At 45.7% G+C, this 20,605-nt stretch overlaps 1 protein-coding gene across 3 annotated transcripts in view; it reads left to right on the forward strand.

Moving 5' to 3' along the window:
• cd109 (CD109 molecule) overlaps positions 1-13,302 on the forward strand; it is a 159,180-nt gene extending 145,878 nt beyond the window's left edge. For all 3 annotated transcript variants that reach the window (XM_052011714.1, XM_052011716.1, XM_052011715.1), the window contains 6 exons: positions 471-626; positions 1,421-1,486; positions 3,926-4,068; positions 7,562-7,718; positions 9,189-9,291; positions 12,749-13,302. In XM_052011714.1, coding sequence (XP_051867674.1) covers positions 471-626; positions 1,421-1,486; positions 3,926-4,068; positions 7,562-7,718; positions 9,189-9,291; positions 12,749-12,942 — 819 coding nt within the window. In that variant the 3' untranslated portion in view covers positions 12,943-13,302. The remainder of the gene's footprint in view (positions 1-470; positions 627-1,420; positions 1,487-3,925; positions 4,069-7,561; positions 7,719-9,188; positions 9,292-12,748) is intronic.
• The last annotated feature ends 7,303 nt before the right edge of the window (positions 13,303-20,605 follow it).

Here is a 20,605-nt window from a genome sequence, read left to right on the forward strand (position 1 = left end):
CTTCCTGGAATAAAGACCAACAACTCCTCATTCAATCATTGAATCATAGATTTATACAGCACAGAAGCAGGCCCTTTGGTTCTCTTATGTCCACATCCATCAATGTTTCCTTAAATTACTCACCTCTGTGTATTGACTCTACTACTGGAGGCGAAGAGAAATTCCCACATCTCCTTCTGATTGTGAGCACGTACACCCAATCGCCTGTTCACCTCTGCTCCAAAACAATTAACCCTTTCTTCTCCATACCCTTCCCACTTCTGAGGTTTCTGGCTGGAAAATTAACAACTTCACTTCTTGCTGTTCTTCTGAAAATCCCATTAACTTCAGTGGCGGAGTGTGAAACTCCGGAGGGTGGTCGGAATAAAAATGCAGCAGCTCTCTGCCCTCAAATCACCTTCACCCAGGGATTTTGTGGACATCCTTCCCAAATTTGCTTACAGGGGTGCCTGTTTTTCTCTTGATTCCAGGACACAGTGGTGGCACTCCAGGCACTGTCCCAGTTTGCAGCTCAGAACATCGCTCCTACGACGGACCTAGAGGTGTCGGTCAGTGGACCCGGGCTCCCTGTCCCGGCAACCTTCACCGTCTCCTCCACGAACATGTTTGTCCTACAGACAATGCAGGTACCTGCTGCTGAGCTGCACACAAGAACTGCATTAACCAAATCCAAGTGGAAGGAGTGTTCATGGCACTTAAAGCAAACTGCCCAGATACAGGGACTCTGGAATATCAGTGGGAATTGCTGGGAATGGCAGGAGTGTGTATATTCTCCCCATGTCTGAGTGGGTTTTCCTCCGGGTGCTCCGGTTTCCTCCCACATTCCAAAGGCGTACGGGTTAGGAAGTTGTGGGCATGCTATGTTGGCGCCGGAAGCGTGGCGACACTTGCGGGCTGCCCCCAGAACACTCTACGCAAAAGATGTACTTCACTGTGTGTTTCGATGTACATGTGACTAATAAAGATACCTTATCTTCTATTGAGAGTCACAGAGTCATACAGTATAGAAACAGGCCCTTCAGCCCATTGAGTCCATGCTGAACATTCAGACACTAATCCCATTTTCTTAATTCTCCCCTCATTCCCAACAACCACCTTAGACTCGACCACTCACCTACATGTTATGAACTATTTACAGCAGCCAATTAACTTGCTTACCGCACAGCTTTGGGAGTTGGGAGGAAACTGGAGCACTTGAATGCATTGGGATCACAGAGGGAATGTGGAAAACTTCCCCAGACAACACCCGAGGTTGGGATCGAACCCGGGTCACTGGAGCTGTGAGGCAGCGGCTCTGGTGGCTGTGCCACTGTGCCACCGTTTATAGATGGTTCTCCTGCTGTTGTTCCTGTGTTAGTTGTGCACCGTAGAAGATTACAACACGCTGTCCTTACTGCGGTCATTTTCTTTTACTGTACAGATTGAGATTGATCAACCTCTGCTGGTGACAGTAACAGCAAAGGGTCAAGGCTTGGCCATTTTCCAGGTACTGTAACTTCACCAACCATCGGTAACGGTCATTAAATTTATTTTTACTTATAGCTGAAGAAAGGGCGGTCAATTTTTAAAGTCACCATGCCTTGGGATGGGGGTAGAGGAGATTTACTGGAATAGAATTATGGAATGGTTACGGCACAGAAGGAGCCCATTTGGCCCATTGCGTCCATGCCGGTTCTTTACCGGAGCAACTCACCAGTTCCACCCCATCCCGGCCCATTCACCATGGCCTTGAATATTTTTCTTCACCGCATATTTACCCAGTTCCCTCCAAAGCCACAGTGGAAGTTGGCTCCACCACATCTGCGGGCAGCGTGTTCCAGAGTCCAACCACACACTGCGTAGAACGTGGAACATAGAACAGTTCAGCAGAGGACAGGCCCTTCAGCCCACAGTGTTGTGCCAAACTCATTAAGCTAGCGACACCTAATCCCTTTCCATACAGAAGAGATTTTCCTCATGACACCCTTAATTCTTCTCCTTATTACTTTACGTCTGTGACCTCTGGTTCTCAACCTTTCCAGTAATGGAAACACCCTTCCACTTTCTCCAGACCCCTCATAATTTTAGCTACATCTATCAAATGTGCCCACAGCCTTCTCTTCTGTAAGGAAAACTGTCCCAGCCTTTCCAGCGTATTCTTGTAACTGCAGTCTGTCATCCCTGGAACCTTTCTCATTAATCTTTTCCTCTCTAACTACTTCACATTCTGTGTTGATCAGAATTGAACATAATACTCCAGGCAGGACCAGTGTTTTATTAAAGTTCAGCATGGTATAAAGCCTCCCTACTTTTATCGGCCATGCCTCTGTGGATAAATCCCAGACCTGTGAACCACTTTCTCAATCCTCCCTGCCACTTTCAATTATTGAGCACACATACCTCATGCTCCCAGGTGCCGAGGACCAGGATTCCGTGTATGGAGTTACTGAAGAGGCTGGGATTAGGATTAGGGGCTTAAGGGGTGATTTAGGAATGGATTTGAGCTGTCGGAGGTTTTTGATGAGCAGATTACCCCCTGGGCAGAAAGGACCTTTGTCAATCAGATATATTAGGCTTCCTCTTCTGTAGTGCTGTGCATTTCGAAATTTGCCTGATTTAAGGCTCTCACATGTCCGAATCTCAAAATGTTTTAAAATGCTCTACAGCCACTGAACTGTGATCACTCCCATACTGCAAGGAATGTGACATTTTATATAATGGTATAACTGTGTTTTGTGAAAACTATCCAAGCAATTGTAATCTCCAGCAGAAGGAAAGGGAAATACTGCATTTGCTGGAAATCTGAAATTAAATTGAAAACATTGGAAATATTCAACAGAGCAGGCAGCATCTGGGGAAGGAGAAACAGTCAACATTTCAGGTCAATGACCTTCCCTCAGAACTGGGAAATGCTCGAGTTAAAACAATTTGGCAGGATAAGTGATGTGCAGGTGTAGTGTTGAAGGCTCTTTTGAGGTACTGTCCACTAAGGCAAAGTAACAAGAAGAGAGGTACCAACAAAACATGTTTTTCATCTGATGAAAAGTCTCAGACCCTCCTTCCACAGATGCTGCCTGACCTGCTGAGTGTTTTTCTGTTTTTATTTCAGATTTCCAGTATCTGCAAGTTTTTATTTTGATTTTCAACAAAACATCTTTAATTGGATTTTGTCACTACTCAATTAATGGCAGTGCCTGGCACAACAATGTATCAAAAGTCAAGCTACATGGTATTCACAGTTCATCAAGCTCATATGAACTACAGAAGGGAGGGTGTGTCACATAAAAAGCGCTGGAGGAACTCAGCGGGTCAGGCAGCATCCATGGAGGAAATTGACAGATAGTTGACATTTTGGTTTGAGACCCTTCATCTGGACTGGATCACAGTCCTGATGAAGGGTCTCGACCCGAAACGTGGACTGTCCATTTCCCTCCACAGATGCTGCCCGACCTGCTGAGTCCCTCCAGCAGATTGTTTCCCTGCTCCAGATTCCAGCATCTGCGGTCTCTTGTGTCTTGTGGTGGGGTGGAAGACAAGAGATGGCGAAAGGGATGGATATGCAAAACAAACAAGGGAAAAGGGCAAGTAAAGAAACAAAAGGTGAGCCTGGGTTTGTGCCAGGTTCACCACCGTAAGCTGTCGTCTGAAAATGAGGGTAAATATTGTGATCTAAAACCATTTACTCCAGAAGTATGGAAAATACACAGTTAAAAGTTGAGCTGTTGGTTAAACCAGCATGTGGCCTGAAGTTTGAGGCCGCACCAGCAAACTGAACAGATGCACTCTGCAAAGTGGTGACCCAGTATGTGTTTGGCCTCTCCACTGTGAGGGAGGTTTGTGCCTTGGACAAAGAGAACCCTTTGTATAAAGTGGAAGAAGTGACTTGTAACAACTGATGAAAGAATTTAACAGAGCCACTTAGTTGCTGGATTTCTTTTCCCCTCAGCTTAATCTTCTTTTCAATCTGGAAAGTAAAGTTGCCTCAAAGGCAGAGCGATCCCTTGAGTCAGAGGAGGCATTTGATTTGGACGTTGATGTTTCAGACAACAAGTTTGACCTCAATCATGTGACTCTGACCATCTGTACCAGGTAAGCGTAAGTCAGCCTTTTGCAGTTCACTGTCCAATTGTGGATCGCTGTGTAGGCAAAAATAGCTCCAAAGGTCAACGCCTGGTACCTCAGAAATGGGAGCTTGCTGTGCTCAGATTGCCTGCTATACTCCTTACATTAAAACAGTAGCCACACTTCCAAAATCCTTCATTGTTTTTACAAGAATGTTGCCAGGACTCGAGGGCCTGAGTTACAGGGAGAGGTTGGGCAGGCTAAGATTTCATTCCTTGGAGTGTAAGAGAATGAGGGGTGATCTTATAGAGGTGTATAAAATCATGAGGGGCATAGATAGGGTGAATGTGCACAGTCTTTTTCCCAGGGTTGGGGAATCAAGAACTAGAGGGCATAGGTTTAAGGTGAGAGGGGAGAAATTTAATAGGAATTGAGGGGCAACTTTTTCACCCAGAGGGTGGTCAGTATATGGAACGAGCTGCCAGAGGAAGTGGTTGAGGCAGGTACATTAACAACATTGAAAAGAAAATTGGGCAGGTACATGGATAGGAAAGGCTTAGAGGGATATGGGCCAAATGCGGGCAAATGGGACCATCTTAAATGGGAATCTGGTCGGCATGGACCAGTTGGGCCGAAGGGTCTGTTTCCATGTTGTGTTACTCTATGACCCTATGCTTATCCTAATTACCCTAAGTCACAGGAGAACTGGCTTCAGCCTTGTATAATTGAACACAAGAACAAGATGGGAGCAGGGGTAGGTCACCAAGTCCCTCAAACCTACCCCACCATTCAATATGATCACGGCTGATCTATACTGGTCTCAACTCCTTCGCCAATTGTGTATTGTGCACTGGCTCAGAGGGCACTGAGGGTGAACCAAGTCACCTGTCGGCCACAGTTGCTAAGGATTCAGAATGACCTTCCCCAAGGGAGATTAATGGCCCAGTTGGTTTTTATGCTTTATTAACCTCACCTTATTTGGTAATTTATCTCATAGCTGGCTGTGCAACCAAGGCTTGGTTGTTTCTTTGGACAGAGTCTCCCTGAGGCTAATTGAAGAGGGTCAGGGGAGTTCTCCGTTGTGTCAATAGTCAACTCTTCAGAAAAACAGATGATCAGATTGCAGTTTGATAAGTGAGCAAATAAGCTGCCAATCAACAGTGCAGCAGGCTGTTGTGCAAGAGTGCATCAGGCTGCAATGGCAGACTGAAGCAGGCTGCAATGCAGGAGTGCAGCAGGCTGCAATGCTACATTGAAGCAGGCTGCAATGCATGTGTGCAGCAGGCTGCAATGCAAGAGCACTGTGGACTGAATTGTAAGAATGAATGCACTTTAGGAGTACCAGAAAGGCAGCAAAGTGTTTTGGAATATCATGAAAGTGATGTGAAGGCTGCTATATAAATGGAAGTTTAATGCACATTTTCTCTATATTTTTTTAATGCAACAGAGAGCTTTGGCAATAATACCTTGCATTGTTTATATTTGGCTCTGTGTGCCTTAACTTGTTAACAGTCCTGGAAAGAAAGATTGAGAGAAATGATTGCCATGGCCCATCCTCCCCCACCATCCCATCCTGTCCCCCGCCTGGATTATTTTCCAGCCACTGTTTCCCTACCATTGCTGCCATAGCCCTCTCCAAAATTATTCAGCAATCTGTCACAGTTTTTCTCTTTGAAACATCGGAAATGCCTTGGCCTATCGGATTTGCAAAGCTTGACTAAATATTCTCAAGAAATATCTTTGGTCTGTGTCTGGAAGTGAGTAGTGCTTGCTTTTTCAGAAGGAAGAGCTGGTTGGGGTGCAAGATATCTGGCCGCTGATAGTGAAAGCATTGGCCAGAAAGATAAATGATTCAACTCTCCAAGTACAGAAAGTGCAAGAAGGTTTTTGGCAAAAGAAACAGAAAACGCTGGAATTGCTCAAAGTCAAAGTCAAAGTGAAATTTATTGTCACATGCACAAGTACAAGTACATGGCAGGCACGGTAGTGTAGCGGTTAGCATAACGCTATTACAGCGCCAGCGACCCAGGTTCAATTCCGGCCACTGTCTGTAATGAGTTTGTACGTTCTCCCCGTGTCTGTGTAGGTTTCCTCCGGGTGCTCCGGTTTCCTCCCACATTCCAAAGACATACGGGTTAGGAAATTGTGGGCATGCTGTGTTGGCACTAGAAGCGTGGCGACACTTGCCGGCTGCCCCCAGAAGATGCATTTCACTGTGTGTTTCGATGTACATGTGACTAATAAAGAAATCTTATGTGTGCACAGATGCAATGAAGAACTTGCAGCAGCATCACAGGCACATAGCATCAGATAAACAGCTTTCACAAGGAGAAGCATTAATTATACACAATATTTATAAGAAAGAACACAATTAGAACAATAAAAAGCCTATTTTAATCAAAGTGGTCATAGTGTTGTTAAACAGTAGTGATTAGGGTTGTGCCGGTTGGTTCAAGAATCGAATGGTTGAAGGGAAGTAGCTGTTCCTGAACCTGGTGGTGTGGGACTTCAGGCTTCTGTGCCTCCTGCCTGATGGTAGCTGCGAGAAGATGGCACGGCCCGGATGGTGGGGATCTTTGATGATAGATGTTGCCTTCTTGAGACAGCACCTCCTGTAGATACTCCCGGTGGTGGTCAGCAGATCAGACAGCATCGACAGAGAGAGAGCAACAGAGTTAATACTTCAGGTTGATGACCTTACATCAGAATGAGGAAAAGTTAGAAATCAAACATGTTTTAAGTTATAGAGAACAGGGAGGAGAGGAGAAAATGAGAATGTCTGTGATGGGGTGAAGAGAGACTGAATGGCTTTAGTGACATGGTGGTGAAGGACATTAGTCATTGTTGATCTGAATGAAGGAGATGGAAACAAAAGAAGACGGATGATAGGAGAGAGAAAAAATACCAGCCTGGATACTAATGTGACTCAAGTTATTGGCTGACCATCGGAACTGAAGAACTTTGATGAAGAGTTGGCGTTTCAGCTCAGAAGCTCATTTATTCACCACGACTCCATATCCCTTGATCTGCTTCCCTGATATAAATCGATCACTTTTAATCCTGAAAGCTATGTCCAATTCCTGGAATCAACCCCTAGATCAATGACCTTCATCAATCTATGTTTGAAAAAACTCCTACCTGATTTTGTTTCTGAATGACTTGTCTCCACACCTAAGACGCCTCCATAATAGTCCTCATATTTTCTTAAAACGTAGAAGGAAGCCATTTGGCCCAGCAAGGTGATGCTAACTCTCAGAGCAATTCCATCACATTCCTTCGACGGCGAATGATGGGAAATCGCTGGATAATGACTTTGAAGGTGGTGGTTGGGGGCAGAACCTGGAACCGGTCTTCAGAGCTCTAGCAGAGCAGACGCGATGGGCCGAATGGCCTAATGCTGCTCCTATATCTTGAAGGAAGTGGGGAGGGGGGTGAATAGGGGGGAGTGGGGGGGCAAGAGAAAGGTGTGACACGTTGAATCGTTCTGAAACTGAGCTTTGTTTTTCTTCTGCTGCTGAAGGTTTCGAGGTGAGGGAAATAGCTCGAGCACGGGAATGGTCCTGATGGAAGTTGGGATGCTCAGCGGTTTTGTCCCAGAAATCGATGGCATTCAAACCAACGACCTCATCAAGAAAGTGGAATTTGAAGATGGGGCAGTTAGTCTGTATTTTGATTCAGTGAGTAAATTGGTAAATTGGTTTATTATTGTCACATGTATGGAGGGACAGTGACAGACAGATCATTTCATCATATCAGTACATTGAGGTAGTACAAGGTAAAGCAATAACAGAATGCAGAATAAAGTGTTACAGTTACAGAGAAAGTGCAGTGCAGGCAGACAATAAGGAGCAAGGGCCATAACGAGGTAGATTGTGAAATCAAGAGTCCACCTTATTGTACTAGGGGACCTTTCAGTAGTCTTATAACAGTGGGATAGAAGCTGTCCTTGAGCCTGGTGGTACGTGCTTTCAGGCTTTTGTATCTTCTGCCCGATGGGAGGGAGAAGCAGAGAGACTGTCCCGGGTGGGTGGGGTCTTTGATTATGCTGGCTACTTTGATTAGGCAGCAAGAAGTGTAGACAAAGTCAATGGAGGGGAGGCTGGTTTCTGTGATGAGTTGGAATGAGGAAGGGAATGCTTGATGAAGGAATTCACCCATATGGATAGGAAAGGTTTAGAGGGATATGGGTCAAACACGGGCAAATGGGACTAGCTTGGATGGGTGTCTTGGTCCGCATGGACCAGTTGGGTTGGAGGGACTGTCTCTGTGCGGAATGACTCCGTGACTCCATGGGGAGAGGATGATGTGTGAGTCAAAGGGTTCCCACTGTGTGTTGTTACCCCAACCATCCTGAACCTGTGTCATCAGGGTCCAATTAATCCTTTATATCTCCTGAGGGAAACCTCTCCAAATATTCATCGCCACCATCTGTAAACCAAACAGGTTCGGATGATCATTTCAACCCTTCGCCAGTTGCCTGCTGTCAATAATATGTTAGTGAGCCCACCAGCTCTGGGATATGTGACCCATTCATTTCTGAATGGCCTTCCTCATACTTGGAGACTGTGCCCCCTGGGTCTAGACTTCACAGCCAGGGGAACATTCTCCCTTCACCCAGCCTGTCAAGCTCTGTAAGAATGTAGTAAGTGTCAATGGGTCTGAAGCAGACGCTTGATTGGACATTGGGGGTAGAGCTTCATCTTCTGTCACCTGTATTAACTTTGCAATATCATACCAGACTCCAATTGTATTCTATCCCCAAAACTCGGACCCATTGATCTGATTGGAACCAGATTTCGGGAATTAAGTGTAAACAGACATGCGCCTTGAAAGAATTTCCGTCTCTTTACAAAGCACAAGGGAGTTCTCTTGTCGTTCTGGTCAGTTTTTATTCCTTAACCAACCTCCTGAAAATAGATTCCCTGCTCCTTTTGTTCTCTGTGGGTCTGTGCTGCACCCACATTCCCTACCACACACTGGTGACTAGACATCAAAGACTGATGATTGTCTTTGAAGCACTTGAATCTTGCGTTATGCAATGCTTCAGGAAAGAATTCCACCTGCCTTCATGTTTCTTGTCTTTCTGGGAAAAGCTTGCAGAAACACTTAAAAGTATTTGTAAAGAGATATCCCTTTGTTTTTAACAGTTAAATGAGACAAAAGTCTGTGTGACCATCCCAGTTATAAGAGATTCCAAAGTAGCGAATGCCCAGGATGCTGTGGTGAGCATCTTTGAGTATTATGAGCCAGGTAAGGTGTTTATTTACCTACTTTTGGGTGTGAGTGTATATGATTACATGTAGTGACATTAAAATTCATGGTCAGAATGGAGCAAGTGGGCAAGTAATCCCCAGACAATTGTGCTTGGAGAGAACACCGAAGCAAATGATTGTGACTGGTTCATAAGCTGCAGAGCAATTCCCCCCCCCCCCACTGCATTTTATCAGAGAAGTAATCATGGGACTCAAGTAGAATCTGTTTGTTGTTTGTTCCAAAATAGACAGTGCTGCTGGGGCTTGGGAATTGAGGAATGCTGGCTTTCCATGCTGGTGGTCAATGCCTATGTGACAGGGGAAGTCTCCTGCTCTTACCTTATCCTTTCCGGAGACCCTGAGAGAGTGCCCCTTCTATTGCAGTCAGTTGTATCCAGACAATATTAACCATCTTCTCAGTTCTGCCTTGGAACATGGGGTCTTCCAGACCAAGAAAGATAGATCCCTTCCCCTTCTGCTATCCTGGTGCTCCCAAGGTAGAACCCTGATGGAATCCTCGATCAGTCCCAGATGAGTCTTGATCAATTAATTAAGGGCAGGCACATTAGTGTAGCGGTTAGCGTAACACTTTACAGCGCCAGAGACCCAGGTTCAACTCCGGCCGCTGTCTGTGAGGAGTCTGTACATTCTCCCCGTGGCTGCGTGGATTTCCTCCAGGTGCTTCAGTTTCCTCCCACATGCCAAAGACGTACGGGTTAGGAAGTTGTGGGCGTGCTATGTTGGCACCGGAAGCGTGGTGACACTTGCGGGCTGCCCCCAGAACACTCTACGCAAAAGATGCATCTCACTGTGCGTTTCGATGTACATGTGACTAATAAAGATTTTATCTTATAATTTACACTGGACTGGGGCGTAGGCTGAGGAAGTCTCAGTGGGAGAGAGTTTGGGAATCAGGTCCAAAGTCACTTGTTCCACCTGTGTCATGACACCCAAGCCGAACCTTCCTGTGACTAACTACCCCCATCCTGAAACACTTCTTCTTGAATTCTTGGAATTTTCTTGTGTGTTTCAATGTTCCTGTGAGCCACCCGGTCACATTCTACCTGAAAGCTGACCGTCGGGTTGCCGTGAAAGGTTATTCCTGTTTCCGTGCTTATGCCGGAGACACGGTGGGAGGTTGCTGATCAAGTGGTGAGCATGTTCAGATGTCACGTGTGTGCAATTCGTCTGATTGAGCAGGTCACAGACACATACACGTGGAAGCAGAACTCAAGCAGAGAGTTGAGAGAGAGTCGTAGAGTCATACAGCATGGAAACAGGCCATTCAGCCCAACTTGTCCATGTCTAACTGAGCTAGTCTCATTTAACTATGTTTGTCCCATATCTCTCTGAACCTTTCCTATCCATCAACTTACCTTTCAAATGTCATTATTGTACCCATCTCTACCACTTACACTGGCAGCTCGTTCCATCTGCTCACTACCCTCTGTGTGAAACATTTCCCCTGATGTCACCTTTAAATCTTTTCCCTCTCAATTTAAGCCTGTGTTCTCTAGTTTGAACTCCCCTACCCTGGGGAAAAGACATTGGCTATTGGACACAGTTGCTTCAGCATCGCTCAAGGAAGCCTGATCACTTGGTCCACTGCTGGGGTGTCTGTCATTTTACAAGTAGGCCCACCTTTAAATGGTTTCCTTAGTGTTGGCTCTTTACCTCCCCTCTCTGCCAAGACCGTTGATCGCTTGCCTTCTGGATCCCAGATCACCTCTCCCACTTAGCCTCACCCTGATCCTTTACCCCTCTAATTGCCTGTCCCACCACTCCCGACCCTGGATGTGGTCGTGCTGGAGAGGGTGCAGAAGAGATTCACCAGGGTGTTGCCTGGACTGGAGGACTTTAGTTCTGGGGAGAGATGGGACAGTCTGGGCGAAGGAGGCTGAGAGGAGGTCTGGACAGGTATTGTAAGATTATGAGAGGCATAGATAAGGGAGATCGTCAGAATCTTTTTCCCGTGATAGGGACATCAAAAAAAAGAGGGCATAGGCTTAAAGGTGAGAGGAAGGAATTTTAAAAGAGATCTGAGGTGTAAGTTTTCTACACAGAGTGGTTGATATCTGGAATATGCTGCCAGAGGAGGTGTTGGAATCAGTACATTAGCTATGTTTAAGAGGCATTTTGACAGATACCTACATAGGCAAGGTATAGAGGGATATTGTAGAGGAACAGCCTTTCTGTGTATCTTGGTGTGCCGGATATGATCCATTGCGCATGGCGACTTGGGCCCTTGTATGTAAGGAGGATGAGAGGTGACTTGATAGAGGTGTACAAGATGATAAGAGGCATAGATCGAGTGGACAGTCAGAGACTTTTTCCCAGGGTGACAATGGCTAACATGAGGGGGCATAATTTCAAGGTGATTGGAGGAAGACATAAGGGGGATGTCAGGGGTAAGTTTTTTACACAGAGAGTGGTGGGTGCATGGAACGTGGAAGTTGTGGGTGCAGATACATTATGGACATTTAAGAGAGTCTTAGACACATAAATGACAGAGAAATGGAGGGCTGTGTGGGAGGGAAGTGTTAGATAGATCTTAGAGCAGGATAAAATGTCGGCACAACATTGTGGGCCGAAGGGCCTGTACTGTGTTGTAGAGTCCTATGTTATTAAAATTCCACTTCATGGTGAGGCAGGAGGTACTGGCACAAAGGAGGGAAGAACCCTCCTGTCCCACCATCTCTGCCCTGGGTGCAGCACCACTTTAACGTGCCATGTAAGGCATTGTAAAATTTCTATCAAAGAGTTTCCAGAAGCGATGAGATCTGGAGATGGTTTGGTATCAGTGGCCTGATGATCGTTGTGGGATTCTGGATGAGGGCTAGGTAAGAAGAGGTGTCCGAGAGCTATTGTCTGCCCTCTGCACGGTAGAGGTCAGTCCGTCAGACTACAACTGCAGGTTTGATGGTCAGGCTGCTGGTCAGGAGAGAGCCAGAGGTGGGGGGGAGGGGGGAGGGAGTTTGGAGTGGGGGAGGGGAGTGGAGAAGTCAAGAATGTTGATGTCACGTAAGCAGTTAGAAAGGAAACGGTCGAGAGAGGGCAAAAGGCCGGAATGGGGTGTCCAAGAGGAGGTGGAGGGTTTGAGGCGGGAGAAATGACCCAAATCTCTAGCCAGATAACGTTATCTGGGTTTCAGTTTCCTGAAAAAGGTCATTTGCATGAATAATTCTTTTAAAAAAATCACAATATTGAGGCTGTTTTTATATTGCTCAATTGTTGGGGTGTGCCCATCCTGTCCTGCCCTTGAGAGAGTGGGGTGAGCCACCTTCTGGAACCACTGAAGGCAGAATACTGTTGCAGAGGGTGTTCCAGGATTTGCACCTGGTGATGGGGAAGTAATGGGAGATCGATGGCAGTGTTGGGGTGTGGCTTTGGAGGGGGGGTGATATTCCTGAGATTCCAGATGTGAACCGACTGCTGTACTTTTGCTCCAACCACAGGAAGAAGAGCGGTCAGGACGTACAACTCGAAGGTGATGTCCAGCACCGATTTCTGCAACTTTTGCAGCTCTGATTGTAGCCTGTGTCGCTCCAGCTACCGCCCCCTGACAGTCGGCGTTGCTGCGATGCCAACTCAAGGAGGCCAAGTTGCACTCTTGCTGTGCCTCATTAGCATTTATCTCAGCTTGACTTAATTACATGCTCCACGTCAACTGTAGAGCTTCTTGGTCCTGGGGAAATAATTGTTGTTTTGTTTGAAGGGGGTGGGAGATGTGTTTTTATGCCAAAACATATTTGAATCAGGCTTAGTAACTATTGTATCCTTACTGATGCTTTTTAAAAAAAACCCTTGCTCATATTCTTTTTCATGTCCACATGTTGTCTGTTTGTGGATATAAAAGGGTATTTTATTTTCTGTAAATGTTTCTGCTCCAACATCCACACAATATTGTAGTCACAACTGGTTTTGTTTAAGCTCTTAAGAAGCTACCTGAGTTCCAGATTTGAGAGGAAATGAGAGTGTCCAATGTCCTGAATTTACAACCACTGGTTGAGTTATAGCAGCATTAAAACCACTGGAACTATCTTTGGATCGACCTGCAAGTTGTTTTTCTTTCTCGAAGCATGATACATTTCAAAATCCGCAAAGGGATCTGAACCCTTGGTGTGTGGATGTGCTTGTGTTGTACATATGCGTGTGATGCGTGTGTGCACGTGTATGTGCATGTGTGAGATTATAAATGTTTGTGACATTGTGAGCCCGAGTATGTGTGTGATTGTGTGTGTAATTCAAGACAGTAAAGCCAATTGCAAGATTCCTTAATTCAGTGAAAATGCCAAGTTTAGCACACATTGCAATTAAATTGGGTAAATTTTAAATTGGTAAATTTAACAGCATAGTACGTAGCGGTTAGCGTGACGCTATTACAGCGCAGCGATCGGTGTTTGATTCCCGTCACTGTCTGTAAGGAGTATGAACGCTCTCCCGTGTCTGTGTGGGTTTCCTCCAGGTGCTCCGGTTTCCTCCCACGTTCCAAAGACGTACAGGTAGGTTAATATGGGTTTAAAATGGGCGGCGGGGACCCGTTGGGCCGGACGGGCTTGTTACCACGCTGTAAATAAAATTTAAAATTTAAATTGGCTTATAATTGTCACGTATACTGAGGTACAGTGAAAAGCTTGTCCAGGCAGATCAATTCATTACACAGTGCATTGGGTAGTACAGGGTAAAACAATAACAGAATGCAGAATAAAGTGTCATAGTTACAGAGAAAGTGCAGTGCAGGCAGACAATAAGGCCATAACGAGGTAGATTATGAGGTCAAGATCCCGTCTTATCGTACTAGGGGACCATTCAATAGTCTTATTACAGTGGGATAGAAGCTGTCCTTGAGCCTGGTGGTACGTGCCCTCAGTCTTTTGTATCTTCTGCCCGATGGGAGAGGGCAGAAGAGAGAATGTCCAGAGGGTGGCTGGAGGAGTTGGGATGGTGGGGTTAGTGAGGCAGGCGAGGGTAGTCCTCGTCTGTCTGTGAACTGTCAGCAAAATGTCCTGTTATTAAGAAATCTCCTTTCCGCTCCTGCTGCTGCTTAGTAGAAAGTTGCTAGAGTACAGTTAATCAATAGTGGGCTCTGACCATCAGGTGGATGACCTCTCATCGGGCCTAGTTCATCTGGTTCTGATGAAGGTTCTAGACATTAAACGTTAACTCCGTTCCGTTCTCTACGCTGCTATTATTTTATTTCTACTTTCTTTTGAAAATTCCTCTTGAATCTGCTTCCATTGTCCATTCAGGCAGCACAGCACAGGTCATAACAAACCAATCAATGACATAAATCCTGCTCCTTTCCCCTCTGGTTCCTTGCCAGAGCTGTTCCATGACACTTCCCAAAGATGAGGCCAGGCTGTTAATTCAGATGGACATGTTATTGGTTCCGCTGTCAAATGCTGTCTTGTTTTTATCCCCTTGGCTGTTGAGGGCCATAAACAGTTTGGGCAGAGCTCAAGGAATGGGATCAAAGAGTTGGAAGTCCTTCCTCATTCCGTGCAATTGCTTCTTCTGACAGTTCTCACTTCCTCCTATCCGCTGTTCGTCGTTCATTCCTGGGATCTAGGAATCCCTTGAAAAGATGTTGGTGATCCTTCTCCACCCATTGCAGCCTGTGTGGTGAAAGTGTTCCCAAAGTTTCACGAGAGCAGGGATTTCAGGATTTTGATGCCGTGGGGACAAAGGCTGGCTGTTGCCCATCTGCTGTGATGGCACATGACTCCGATGGGAATCTGGAGCTGATGGTATTCCGATAGGCTTTCTGCTTTTGATCTTCCATTGGCTGGGGATTGGCAGAAACTTCACGCAATGTTCCAGACTCCTCGAGGGCAGGAAATTATCAGATTCATCAGAAGTTAAAATATGTAAATCAAATTCATGACCGTGGTTATGTTTCATGTGGCCTCGTATCCAATGAGTTATGGACTGTTGCGTCAGAGAATTTGGCAGCTAATTAAAAATTTGGTCAAAACTTTATGTGGCCAGTATACTCTTTGTCTGATTCACATATAAAGAAGTGAGCTGAATTTAATATCCCAAGCTGGAGATTTCAGAATCCACAATAAGTTTTATAGTTAAATACTCGGCAGGGTAGAGGAAAGAACAGAGTTAACGTTTAATGTCTGGAACCTTCATCAGAACTAGATAAACTAGGCCCGATGAGAGGTCATCCACCTGATACATTATTTGTTTCTCTCTTCCCAGATGCTTCCTGGCCAGCTGAGTATATCCAGCATTCTCAGGATTTATTTTGTAGCTTAAGATAAATCAGGCAAACCGAGTTGGAAAGGACAAGGCCCGTTAAACAGCGAACTAAGACAGGGGTAGGAGGGGCCTTTCAGCCTCAGAAGCCTGTTCTACAGTTTAGTTAAATCGAATAATCAAAAATTTGTGGCACAAAGGGAAGCCATTTGGTCTGTTGTATCTGTAGCAGCTGAGAAAATAGTCCCCCAACCTTCATCTCCCAGCAGGTGTTTGTAGTTTTGCAGATGACAGCTCTCAAGGACTTACCCGGGCTCTGTTCTAATGGGATGAGGCTTTAGGAACATCGAAACATAGAAAACCTACAGCACAATACAGGCCCTACCTTAGAAATTACTGGGCTTACTCATAGCCCTCTATTTTCCTAAGCTCCATGTACCTATCAAAGGTCTCTTAAAAGACCCTGTCGTATCTGCCTCCACCACGGTTGCCGGCAGCCCATTCCACGCACTCACCACTCTCTGAGTAAAAAACTTACCCCTGACATCTCCTCTGTACCTACCCCCCCAACCACCTTAAACCTGTGTCCTGTTGTGGCGACCATTTCAACCCTGGGACTATCCACACGATCAATACCTCTCATCACCTTATACACCTCTGTCAGGTCCGCCCTCATCCTCCGCCACTCCAAGGAGAAAAGGCCGAGTTCCCTCAACCTGTTTTAATAAGGCACGCTCCCCAATCCTTTCTGCTTCCAGCACTCTCTCTGGCTGTCAGTTCCAGACCCAAACCACTCTCTGGGTGAAATACCCTTTCCTCCTCTCTCCTTTGGTCTCTCAACCAATTACTTTAAATCTATGCCCCAGATTTTTGACTTTCCCAGCTAAGGGAAGTAAGCCTATTCTATTTAGTCATATAGCATGGAAAGAGGCCCTTCGGCCCAACTCATCCATGCCAACCATGGTGACCGCCAAGCCAGTCCTGTGTTTGGCCCTACACCTTTCCTATCCATGTACTTATCTAAATGTCTTTTAAATATTGTTAATGTACCTGCCTCAACCACTTCCTCTGGCAGCTCGTTCTATCAAGGTCCCCCAGTAATTTTTGGTAACTTTTAATTTGTTGCCTGACTTCACGCACCAGTGTTAACTCCTCCCTCACATTCTTCTATTCCATGTAAAACAACATCAGCCTATCCAATACTTCACAGAAATCTTTTCTGTATCTTCTCCAGTGCAATCACATCTCCTCTCTAACGTGGTGACCAGAACTGTACACGGGGCACAAGCTGTGGCCTGACTACTGTTGTGTCCAGTTCCAGCACAGCCTTTCTGCTCTGATATATTAAGATAAGATCTTTATTAGTCACATGTACATCAAAACACACAGTGAAATGCATCTTTTCGCGTAGAGTGCTCTGGGGGGCAGCCCGCAAGTGTCGCCAGGCTTCCGGTGCCAACGTAGCACGCCCACAGCTTCCTAACCCGTACGTCTTTGGAATGTGGGAGGAAACCGGAGCACCTGGAGGAAATCCACGCAGTCATGGGGAGAACGTTCAAACTCCTTGCAGACAGCGGCGGGAATTGAAACCAGGTCGCTGGCGCTGTAATAGTATTATGCTAACCGCTACACTACTGTGCCTGCCCAAAAAGTGCCTTAGGTAATAAAGAAGAACACCTTGTATGTATTTTTATCTCCCTGCCCTGGGTAATCTAGAACATAGATCAGTACAGCACTGGACAGGCCACATGGCCCATGATGTTGTGCTGATCTTGATGCCAATTTATACTAAATGTCCTCCTCCTGTGTATCATCCACATCCCTCCATTCCCTTCATATTCGTGTGTCTATCTAAAAAACTCCACCAAACTGCCTGCTTCCACTCCTACCCCTGGTAACCCAATCCAGGCAACTACCACTCACCACGTAAAAAACTTTCCCCTCAGTTCACATTTAAACTTACCCTCCCAACCTTAAAAGAATGTCCTCTGGTGTTTGACGTTTCTACCCTAGAACAGTACAGCACAGGAACAGGACCTCTGGCTCACGATGTTGTACCGAACTAATTAAATTAGTAATCAAATGCCTTCTGCCTACACAATACCCACATCCCTCCATTCTCTGCACATTCATGGGCCTATTTAAGAGCCTCTTCAATACCTCTATCGTATCTGCCTCCACCTCCACCCCTGGCAGCACATTCCAGGCACCCACCACCCTCTTGTGTAAAAAACTTGCCCCACATAGCTCTTTTGAACGTACCCCCCTCACCTTAAATGAATGTCCTCTGGTATTAGACATTTCAACATTTCAATAGACATTAGACATATGCCCCTCATAATTTTAAAAACCTCTATCAGGTCTCCCCTCAGAGTCTAGAGAAAACAACCCAAGTTTGGCAAACCTCTCCTTATAGCTCATGCCGTCTAATCCTGGTAAACCTCTTCTACACCATCTCCATAGCCTCCACATCCTTCCTATAATGGGGAGACCAGAACTACACGGAATCTGTGACCCTACCGTTATGTTTCCAATGCCTCTGTATCTTAACGTATTTCTACTAATTGCTGACTGCAAAATTAACAGTTGACATCACTAATTGTCATTTGCAGAAGAAAGTTCCACATTTTTACCACATGTAGAAGTGTTTCCAAACTCCATGCCTCAAAGCTTGGCCCTGATTATCAGACCATGGCTCCTGGTTCAACCAGCGGAAATAGTTTCCACTATTAGTTGACCAAGTATTTGTCGGTCGTAAAGCTGAAAACTGCAGGTGCCTGAAATGTGGAATAAATACAGAAAATGCTGGAAGTACTCTGCATAGCAAGCGGCATCTGCGCAGGGAGAAACAGTTTCAGGTCAACGACCTTTCATTAGAACTGGGGAAAGTTAACAAACAGGCATGATTAAAGTTGCAGAGAAAACGAGTGTCCCTTCACTTACCATAAGGAGCAGAATTAGGCCATTTGGCCCATCAAGTCTGCTCTGCCATTCGATCATGGGTGATTTATTTTTGGTATTGGTATTGGTTTATTATTGTCACTTGTAACGAGGTACAGTGAAAAACTTGTCTTGCATTCCGATTGTACAGGTCAATTCATTACACAGTGCAGTTACATTGAGTCAGTACAGAGTGCATTGAGGTAGTACAGGTAAAAACAATAACAGTACAGAGTAAAGTGTCACAGCTACAGAGAAAGTGCAGTGCAATAAGGTGCAAGGTCACAACAAGGTAGATCGTGAGGTCAGAGTCCATCTCATTGTATAAGGGAACTGTTCAATAGTCTTGTCACAGTGGGGTAGAAGTTGTCCTTAAGTCTGGTGGTACGTGCCCTCAGGCTCCTGTATCTTCTACCCGATGGAAGAGGAGAGAAGAGAGAATGTCCCAGGTGGGTGGGGTCTATGATTATGCTGGCTGCTACACCAAGACAACGAGAGGTAAAGACAGAGTCCAAGGAGGGGAGGCTTGTGCCCGTGATGCACTGGGCTGTGTCCACAACTCTCTGCGGTTTCTTGCGGTCCTGGGCAGAGCAGTTGCCGTACCAAGCCATTCTCCTGCCTTCTCCCCGTAACCCCTATCCCACCATCCTAACCGAGAAGAGGACATGCTACCAACTCAGCCAAATGGCATTGAAAGGGTCACCTCATGAAATGTACCAACAAGTCAGCGTTGTACTGTGTGAAGTTGCATTTACAACAGAGCTTCGTGAGATAACTTTCTCACTAGGGTCACACCGTTCCTGACAACAATTCATGTTCCACTTCAGTTTCTGTAAGTTCCTCCTACTGAGCTACAAGATACATGCTGATTTGAACATTTAAAAGTCCTGATATTAGAGTCATAAGAATTATACAGCACAGAATCAGGCCCTTCAGCCCGACTCATCCATGCTGACCAAGTCGTCGACTTCCCTGCGTTTGGCCCATATCCCTCTAAATCTTTCCTATCCACGTCTTTTAAATTTTGTTCTTATACCTGCTTTAGTGAACTTCTAAACCTCTTGTACTCTTCAAGGGATATGCTTGATCCCAGCTGCCTGTATCCGTCATACCTCCCTCTTTTTCCTGACCAGAGCCTCAAATTCCTTCGTCAACCAGGGTTCCCTTAGCCTGTCAGTCTTGCCCTTCACTCCATCAGGAACATGCAGTTCAATGTTTCATTCAACTGTCGTGAACTTAATTAAAATGTTACGTAAATGATTATCATGTTCTTATATAATGGAAGTTTCTGAATCACTTGGAAAAGTATGTTTGATAAGATATTTCTTTATTAGTCACATGTACATTGAAACACACAGTGAAATGCATTTTTGCGTAGAGTGTTCTGGGGGCAGCCCGCAAGTGTCGCCACGCTTCCGGCGCCAACATAGCATGCCCACAACTTCCTAACCCGTACGTCTCTGGAATGTGGGAGGAAACCGGAGCACCCGGAGGAAACCCACGCAGACACACAGGGAGAACGTACAAGCTCCTTACAGACTGTAGCAGGAATTGAACCCGGGTCGCTGGCGCTGTAATAGCATTACACTAACCGCTACACTACCGTGCCTTCTGAATCACTTGGAAAAGTATGTTTGACAGTGAGGCCACCATATTGAGGATTACAAGGGGCTTGTTACTTCACGATGGTCTGCCGTAGTGACACAAAAGGCTCCATCAAGTGAAAAATGCTGCTCACATTATACAGACTTGCACCGTGAAGGAATGTGGAGAGAACGGGTCACTGGAAAACAGCGCAGGAGTGGGGTTGGTATTGACTCAATGGGTCTCCCTCTCTGTCATTCAGGGATGTCATACACTCAGTAGTGCCCCTGATTTTTAAATCGTTGCCAGTGGTTTATGGAGATAAACACTCTTTAACCAGCTTCCAGAATAGTTCAGGCTTCCCTGGCTCTGCTGCTTTGCTTCCCACTTGGGTGATTTATTTCAGATGTTGCTCGGTGAAGCAGGCTGATATTTGATCAATATCAGCCTTGCCAACCTGTCACATCTCCTAATCGGTCTCATAAATATTAACGGATGCCTCAGTTAATCTCCTTGGAAAAGAGGGAATTATGGAACATTGAACTTTGTATTCAGTTTTTTCAATTCTCTGGCTGAGGATATAT

The sequence above is a fragment of the Pristis pectinata genome, chromosome 3 (assembly GCF_009764475.1).
Source record: "Pristis pectinata isolate sPriPec2 chromosome 3, sPriPec2.1.pri, whole genome shotgun sequence".
In the NCBI taxonomy this organism is placed as follows: Eukaryota; Metazoa; Chordata; class Chondrichthyes; order Rhinopristiformes; family Pristidae; genus Pristis; species Pristis pectinata.